The sequence below is a fragment of the Saccoglossus kowalevskii genome, chromosome 6, assembly GCF_978046115.1.
Source record: "Saccoglossus kowalevskii chromosome 6, keSacKowa6.1, whole genome shotgun sequence".
NCBI lineage: Eukaryota > Metazoa > Hemichordata > Enteropneusta > Harrimaniidae > Saccoglossus > Saccoglossus kowalevskii.
The window spans coordinates 15,394,100-15,404,150 of NC_140646.1; the positions used below are offsets into that span (position 1 = coordinate 15,394,100).

General features: G+C 34.5%; 1 protein-coding gene across 1 annotated transcript; it reads right to left on the reverse strand.

Moving 5' to 3' along the window:
- Positions 1 to 641: 641 nt before the first annotated feature.
- On the reverse strand, positions 642 to 6,827 carry LOC100370914 (uncharacterized). Its single transcript, XM_002737009.2, has 3 exons — positions 6,797 to 6,827; positions 4,384 to 4,597; positions 642 to 1,524 (listed from the first exon to the last, which is right to left on the reverse strand). The coding sequence occupies exons 2-3, from the start codon at positions 4,595 to 4,597 to the stop codon at positions 1,391 to 1,393; spliced, it is 348 nt and encodes a 115-aa protein (XP_002737055.1). The 5' UTR covers positions 6,797 to 6,827; the 3' UTR covers positions 642 to 1,390.
- Positions 6,828 to 10,051: the final 3,224 nt, after the last annotated feature.

The following is a 10,051-nucleotide window of genomic DNA, read 5'->3' on the forward strand; positions in this document are numbered from 1 at the left end:
CCAGAGGTAAATTCGACGTCCAGATGTGAGCCGGAAGTACAGCAACATACTTAGTACAAACATTGACCCTGCATGTCAGATACGAGTATCTCTCGGCTGTTTTTGTTTTACAGTTTTGTGACGTACAGTCAGACTTGTTGTTTTACATACTAGATCATCTATGAGAGGCACGGCTCATTAGTTTAGTTCACCATGGTGTCAGTATGTCGATGAACGATACGTTTACTAGTATCTTGGAGTTAGCTCTACGTTAAAATTAAACGTCCTGGCTTATGAGACACATAAACAGTATAATACTATAACAATAATTACATTACGTATTAACCGAAGCCGTAGGAAAGAAATTGAAATAAAGACGCCCACATAATGGTAACTATTTGATTGGGGAACCCAGCTGTAAAACAGGATGATTCGAGGTACCCCGCACACATGTTCGTGGTAGTAGGTGTAGGCAAACCCATACAAAAAATAAAAGCGGCTTCTTCTTAAAGCGCTGTGGATGTCGCGCCGCGTCCTGTTCGATATGGGACTCATGGCGTGTAAAATACATTGTTTATTTACATGAAATTCGAACACGCGCTGCGCGACGACCACCGCCTTTTAAAATTAGTAAAGTGCGGATGTAATGATACATAAACAGGTGCTAAGAAATAACATAATCTTTTATTAGGTATTTTTCGCAGATTTCTTACAACTATATAATAGCGAATGAAGTGTATAATGTAGCGAAATTTATGTCCAATATGAAAAAAAAAACTCATTGAAACCAGTGGTAAAATGGTATTATCCGTCATCTGATCATAACCAATAACTAATATCCTCGAGGGCCACTCGGGTAAGTACTCGATAACCTGCCTACTCGAGTATATGATGGCGGTTAGTACGAGTCTGTTTTTTTTTCACCTTCTCATGAGTACTGGATCTATAGCTTAATTTAGGTTTCGGGACACCTTATATTAAAGTAAAACGACCTGGGGGTTTTCTCGTGTTTGTCTTCCGAGACGTTCCCCGGGGAAACCTTTGATATCGTAGTCATAAAGCGTGTGCTGATTGTAGATTTAACCCTGAATACACAGATCCCGCAGTATATCTGATTATTTAACCAATTTTAACACGAGTGAGGCCCTCGGGGATGATACATGGCATTAATGTTGCAATTATATAATATTTAAATGATTATGAGCTAAATGTGAGTTTATTCTATATTAGTAATTTCAAGCGCTTAGATGAACATGTATGATGAAATGTTAAGATATTAACAATGAACTTGTGGTAATGAACAACATAAATGTAAATTACCACCAGGATAAAGAGGTGTCTACACTAACTAGGTGGCCTAAACACAGTGTATCTGACAACGACGTCCTTAAATTAGATACATTATCACCCTCTATTCTTCTTTTTTCTCGTGGAAGATATTCGAGTAGATGTAGTTGAATATTCTAAATATCTTAACTGTGAGGTAATCTGGCGTTTTCTTTGAACGTTTCCCGAATCGAATTGCTGGGTTGATAGGTCTTCGGCCTGTAAATGCACGGACATGAAACATCATTAATATCGGGGTTACATATCATACATATATCATATCATATCATATCATATCATATCATATCATATCATATCATATCATATCATATCATATCATATCATATCATATCATATCATATCATATCATATCATATCAGATGCTGATTTAGAGGAGCGCGTTCATATACCGTCGTTACGCATACACGCATATCCACCATTGCAATACGGCAGTGATTCATTGTAAAATTGCCCTAGCAGCATAACCACCACCCCACAACACCCTACCCCAGCCATTATTGTAATTGGCGCGCAAATTTGCTGTTGCGTCTGACGAAGGCGAGGATGTAACTTAAATGTTCATTGTATTTCCCAGATTAAATATGAAACCAACAGAATGCCCATTAAAAAAAAAATCTGAAAAACAAAGTTTAGAGTCTATACAATTTGTTCGTCAAACAAACACTGAGAGAACTATCCAAATATAGTCCAACAGATGGAGCAAGATATAATGGAAAATAGTCCTTGATTATTCATCGCATAAATTTGTAATTAACTGTCCACCATGAATATATAAATACCGAGGATCGTTACCCGCCCATTCATATGTGGAAATGTAAACTATGTTGTACAAATATACGCCTGACACAAACCCGAATATTTAAATAACTTTCGTTATATAAATATGTCTTCATTTTGCTTAAATATAAAAAAAATATTTTCTTTTGATTCTGGTTTGTCAAATTCGCAGGCCAGTGACGATTTCCGTGTGCACGGATTATTAATATATTTATTAACACACACAGCGACCTGTGTGTGTATGGCGATTATACGACGGCGACACGGACTTGTTAAGAAGATTACAATATAACTGCATGTGCCTTATCCCGTTTCTTTGATCTAGCCCAAAGGTAACACCAAAATGAATATTTGATTTGACGCGAGCAAGGTATTGTCGGTTATTGATATCTGTCGTCAATACCGACGTCCCGTATATTACCATATATGGATAATTGTATGTTTCATTGATACCACTAAACCTTTGTTTTATACAATTTATACATTGGGAAACAACTGTTTAGATTGCAAAATAGGCGCAAGATTTTAAACGGTTTCGTTTTTATAAATGACAATTCTCGATAGGTGTAATTAAAGCCAAGTAATTAGTTCTTGTTCAATATCAGATTACAAAATATTAATCTGTCTGTCAATCGACCAGTTTATTGTCAATGTGACTGGGATTAGATTTGTATGTGACACATAGATGTCATAAATATACGTATATATTAATCCCGTATATCATCGCATCGTGACTGACAAACTGAAAATACGCTATTATCTCAATATATTGATGATTTTACGTCAACTGCCTTGGCGGATTGATAACAATTATAATAATTCGAACATTTTGGGTAGTTTATAATATTGGTTAATGTATTTGTTTTATACATCCGCATATAGGCGCCATTCCCGATTCTTCCAACTCCAACTACACGGTGACCATGTCTTATAGTTTGGGTAAAGATCATGCACTGAATTAACTCCTACATTAGTAAATATGTTATAAATGCAACTCCAAACTGAAAGTGTAATACTGACTCCGAAAGATACATGTACGCCAGCCCGGTACAGATGTTGAATTGTACAGCGAGTGTTTTTATAAATTAAGACAAATACGTCTCACTAGTTTTTTTTTTTTGGGGGGGGGGTCGGTGGATGCAAAATACGAAATGTATATATTGTTAAACAGGATATCAAAATCGTTTTACCTCGCAATATCAAACTATAATCTAATAAATAATACATCTGATATTACACGATCACTCATAATTTATTCTCTATGTGTATATGTGTAAATGGACATAGTATGAATTATGAATGCACAGAATATAACATGGCATGGTATTTACATATATGCCTCATTTTGGTTTGGGTCAAATGACAGTCAGTCTCTGTTGTATTTATTTCATTGTCCAATTTGGGTGACACGTAAGTGTAATGCACATTCAGAACAAAAATGACCAACTGACAGCCATTTCTCCTAAAAGTGTGTTCCGTCCGGGCTTTGAAATCTATGCTGAGATTATGCATGTACATTGTTGTTGATTTATGTATGAGTTCTCCAGCACTATTTACTAGTTGTCATATTGAACTACGAATATATGGGAATACCTTGGGAAAATCACACACGCTGTTATATTTGTGAAATGATACTTGTCGATCTGTAGTTGAAGAACCGATTTGTAGTTTGGTCATTTTAGTTTTGTTTTCATTCATAAACCTCAAGTAGACAGAACCATGATCGATGTTATAGTTATACACAAGACACAATTGTGTGTTTGTTTTACCGTTATTTCGTGTTTTTTTTTCATCAGACCTATTTTAACCGACTGGTGGCACTTTAGGTTCTAATAATATTACGTTTAACCGTTTGACAGAAAATACTGAGTAGGTATCAATCAATGGAAGTCATACACATGGTGGATTACTGACAACCATATAGTTTTACTTTTATGTGTGTGTCCACGGTGCCAATTTTCAAACATGGCATATAAATAGTGATTTTACAAAATGGTAAAGGGGAATTGAAAGTAATATTGAAATGCACGTGAGGTAATAACTGGTTGTGGATATTTCAAACCAAAAACCGTGTAAACAAAAAGATGACCTGCCACGTTCATACTACGCGTATTCAACACATATATTAGTTCTAAGTTAAATCAATTTTCTCGCTAAAACGGAACACATTAGAAACCATCTAACAGTTCTTGGAAAAATTAGTAAAATATTTCGGAAATATTTAATAAGACCTCCATCAGCACACCCATCAATCGAAACATATTAAGGAATGTAACTCACGAGGTGGGACAACATCCCTGATTGTGCTTTTAGATGGCTGTGCTTCGTCACCTCGTATCTCTGATGTTGCAGTGGCACACACTTGTCGGAGATACAGTGGTAGAAAGGTCTTTTGACAGGCTGCCATATTGTCAGGATCTGCCGCCACGTGAATCATAAGTGCGGTTATTAGCACAGAGAACCCTAAACAGGTTAAGAGATGTGTAGACTTCATCTGTAGAGATATAATAAAATACATGTACTTATAAAACTATGGGCATCGACTCGCTGCAGGTTTTAGACGTTAGGCACAATTTAAAGATGAATTTTCGCTGGTGTCTCTGATTCAACAGAATTTTCTTCGGTTGATACACAATGTTATTACAGTTGCTAACATTTGCGTGAATTCAATATTATTTAGCAAAATATTACACTTTCTACAATTATGGTTATTGTCATAGTTTTGATAATGAAAGATTTAATTTCGAATCACGCATGTAATACTGTTTATGTATTGTTATGTAACAAGTATTGGGTTTTGAATAAAATGATAATATCATGCAAAACTACCAAGCTTTTGTAAAATGAAGCGCCTTTAAAACGGTTACATGTAAACGGCTGCATCACAAAAACTACATAATTTGTAAATTGACTTGCAAATGTCCCTATACGACTTTTGTAAAAAGATATACTTTTTCAAGAAACTTATTAGTCAACGAAATCGTTTGTATTTGCTTTTATTCTTCAAATATTGCTGAACACTGGGTTACATAATTTGAGTACAATCTCGTATTCCTAAAAACACATGAACAAAGTCCACAAGAGATCATTTTTCATTTCCACAAATTCATCTTCATTCGTACTACCACCCATAGCAGATTCAGTTCTTCTTGGTCATGATTGAAAATGGGTTATGTACAATTTCTCTCTCTAAATTATGCAAATAGTGCAGTTTATTTATTTGTATGCATAAACCTGACAGTCATCACGCGACACTCTCTACGTCTTTGTCAGAAATCTTTCGCTAAGATTGAGGAACATAATATTTAGGAAGAAGACAAAATCAGTTTGGAATCTCTTACCTGTAACACTCAGGAAATGCAATATAAAGAATAAAACTGTACCCGATAAAATAAAAAGTTGTTCCGAACACTGTATGTGAACGTACGGAGGAGCAACTCAATGTACAATGATAGAAATAAAAAAGCTTGCTTCAACAGGTTCAAACAAATTAACATTTCATACGTTATGAATTAATCACATGAAGATTAAAGATGTTTCATAGGAAATCGTTAAGCCGGGTAAGTAATTTAATCGCTAGCTGTCAACTTCCTGCCTACAATAGGCTCTCACTAAAAATTCAACATCAGAATTAAAACAATACGCTGAAGGGCTAGAGTATGCTTGTTTTACATTTCAAATAAGTAACTTACATTCTCTAATCATAAGAAAAGGTTTCGTAAAATAAAAGAAGATGGCATCGACAATGTTTTTTTCAAATATAAAATATAAATACTGCAATTAACATAACATCTTCCGCTTTAGGCTGATTCTCCTAATCTGCTGGTAGTCCCCACGGAATGAGAAGGCATCAATGTAAAAGTATAGATGTATTTTTAGGTTAAAAGCTGTCCATCGTGAAGGCCAGTCTCGTGGGAACAACTTTCACAAAAGGACATATTATTGAAAACTACATCATCACATCGTATCCAATAGTACGCATCTTACGTGAATGTCGTGTCATAAACAGAGCGAAGTACGCGAAATATTATATATATTTATATATAAGGCTGTCTAGTTACGAAATGATTCTATAATCTTTTATTAACTACTTTGGAAACGCTTGTATATTCGTTGACTGTCCATTTTACTAATTTACTTCTCTAATAATTAGTTACGTTTTTTGCTAAATGCATATATATATATATATATTTAGACCGTCTACTCTAAAGTTTATATATTTGTTGGCTGTCTAGTTTGCAAAATGCATACTAGTATATATTATTCGAATACCCAATTTGAAAATGATTCTATAATATTAGGCTACGTCTTTGCTAGATGCATATATATTATTCGCTGTTTAGGAAATGATTTTATATTTTTTGGCTGTCTAGTTTGCTAAATTCATAAATTGTATTAAGCTGCATTTTGGAAATGTATCAACATTATTATATATACATTATGCAAAAAATTAAATTCTGTAATAAACTGTTTTTTTTTAATAATTAAACACATTTGCCTATTAATCACTATACACGATTGCCTCTCGAAGAATCGCTCTATAATCTGTTTGTACTGTATACAGATGAGTGTTATTTTTATTGACTGGCCAAAAGTAGGATTGGAATAGTGTTACGTAATATAATAATCTAATAAACTTGTGTTATCGGTTATTCTTAAAGTGAAGTTCAAACAAAAAATAATAATTAATTACCTGTGAACAATCTTGTGTCTGATCTCGTGGTCGTGTCACTGAGACTAATCGAGTTATCTTTTTAAATACCCGCTTGCCATCCCCGCAGTCCTGCTGACGTCACGCACAAAAAAAGGTTAGAGTTGGGTGAAATATACATGTTGCTATAATACGTGATTATAGTCTTATAAAATTGAGACTCTTTGCAGCGTGGTTATTTGTTAACACTCGTTGAATTGCAGTTGAGTCGCAGTTGTTATGTAACTTTTACCACGATGAATTGTTTATGATACGAAGTGTTGAGGGCCGAATTGGATTATGATTTATCGTAAACCCAAAATGTTGATTTAAGATCATACTGCGTATCATTCGTTCGCTGAAGATCGATGGTGATTATTACACATGTGTAATTTGTGATGTACTGATGTATACTGTAAAATACTTTATTTTAGCTGGAATTAATTTTCACTGAAAAGACTTTTTGGGCGTTTTGTATGGAATTTATTTTCACTGATTTTTTGACAAGTTGAATGTAAAATACAGGAAAAAAGGTATATTCGCTGGATTTTATTTTTACTGAATCATTCCTTCAGCGAAAATAGCGAAAATTAATTCCAAGTGAAAATAAAGTATTTTACAGTATATGCACACATATCTAGGATAACAGTAGCCCGTTCCATTGATTCATGGTTATATATAGAATTCAAAATGGAAACTATTCATGGGTTGATTCTTGAAATCCGAAGAAAATCAATGGAAATATTTTTGTAGAAAATAAAAGAAACAACCATGATTTCTTCCTAATGGAATAATAATTTCACCAATGTCGCAGTATAGGCTTATCTGGTATATTTTACATATATCAGACAATTATTAACGCATGTTTATTATTTTTTGCAGTATTTTTTATATTTCACGCGGACACTAAATGTTGGTTAATGTTTTAAAGTTATTTGTACATAGTCCGAAACAAAACAAAAAAAAAAAAAAAAAAAAAAACTTTTGCAAAAAGGGGCTGATCACTTTTTTATTTAGAGAGTTTCAGAAAACCTGCCCCAGGACTGAATAAGATTAATGATTAAATAAATACGTTACAGTTAAATATATATATGCATATTGTAATTTTACTGACCCCAATACTTATTTTGTAGTTTTTTTTTTTTATATTATTTATATATCAAGCTTTGGACTTGAACATATATACCCCAAATATGGTGGTATCAGTGTGCATGACGTCATTCTTTAAACCACGGTAAGGTGGCGGAAGTCGGTATCCTACGCAGCTTCTGTTCAAAATTGTGATTATGACATTGTTAAAATGCGAATGAATAAAGTTTTTGATAATATATCAGCTACTTATATATATATATCAATGATAGTGTTTTCATCTGTGGTGGGTGGCAGGGGCGGTTCTCATCAGCAACGTTAGACGAAGAGCTGTCAAATGTACTGGAGGTAGAGTTCGATAAAAGTTGTGTCATAAATTATCAAAAGGTCACATGGCTACTTCAGTGTCTTGTGGGTAAATGTACTGTCTCCTTAGTTTGATACTCCAGTCAATTGCATTACTGTAACACCTTGAAATGAATGATACAGCTACTACATTCGGAATATATCCTCGCCAGATATTTCTACCAAATAACTGAAAAATAATCAAGAATTTCCGTCATGGAGTCAGCCTGTATTTGTACGTACCAATTAATAACGTGGATAGGTATGGGAGTTTCCAATATTGAATACAAAATTCAGTGTGAAGCGTTTTTATTAAAGTTAGACTGTGTGTATACACTAGGTTTAGGTAACTGTCGTATGAATTTATAATATGGATCACAACTCACGTTGCCAATACGCCAACGCAAATATAAAGCAATACGCACATTTGACGCATAAGTGTTCTTCAATTTCGCAAAAGCAGTGGTTTTAGGAGTTATTTGATAGGCTGAACTAAAAGCTCTATTCGAGACGTCCGCCAGAGTGAAGTTCTCTGTGACGGGACCTTTACCTCAGCAAAACTATCAATTTGAAATTTGTTTTTTTTGTGTTTTAAATACACTCTTCTCATGAATCACACCCTCTAGTGGCAACGCGCGTCTGTGACGTCAAAATGACGTACTAGTATAGACGACTTTCCCAGAAGTAGCGAGACTGGGGTGCAAAAATACTCCTGCTTTGTCACGGCGGGAAATACAAACATGTCAGTTTACTGATAGTTGATAGAAGGGAATTTTATTTTTGTGACGTTGATTGGTACACTTAGAAGCACAATATCACGCGTGCAAATTTACGTTACACCCCGGAAGGCATGCGCGCGCATGCGAAACGCCGTATATTCGACCTCTGGGAAAGTCGTCTATATGGTGAATCGACACCTGTATTTGGCTGTGTAGTCGTTTATCATCTAAAATATAATAAAGTCTCTCAATATATATATTTTTTTATTGACGGGCGACTAAAGCTCAAAACAAAATTAGCGCTTTTAATGGCTTTCGTGGTACTGATTGATACATGTCGACACTAGAGGGCGTGATGTATAATGTAACATTATATAAGGAACGAAATTTCAGTCATCAATAACCATCGGCAAAGTTAACATATAGAGCTAAATGTAGTGAACTATTATGATCTGAAAATAACAAAATGGATTTTCAGTTGTCATGGAAAATCGCTTTGCTATGTGTTGTTGTCTCAGTATCTTGTTGTTATGAATTGTTGTTAAATGAACAGTATATATTTTAAAGGATTCCTTACAATAAAAAAAAAGTTTGTAATGCATTTGGTTGCTTCGCCAACTCGATCTATTCTCTGTTGCTGTTTTTATATAAAGGGCGCGCTACTATAAGTATGACAAATTACATGCTTTTTACTGTGAGATCTCACGAAATGAGTTAAAATCAAATGATTTGATTTTAAACTTTATTATTTTTATAGTTCAATATCGGAATTCCGATTTTCCAGAGGGCGGCGTTGAGAGAGATATCCTTACTCACTGGATTGAGCGGTTTCATGAGCGTGGAGATACCATACTTTAAAATACTTTCGGGTTTATCGAATCTCAAGCGATTTCTGACGCCATGACCTTTGTTTTTCCTATTTTTACGTTCGATTTCACATATACTGCGAGATCTCACAGGGAACAAATATGCTCTAATGCTATCTATTCATTATAAGTTAATTCACAGGTGGGTATCCGATCCATGTAATTGGACCATTGCAGTGTTCACCAGGTGGTGTGATGTGTATATAATTGCGTGAAATCTGAATTTCTTCAGCCTTGGT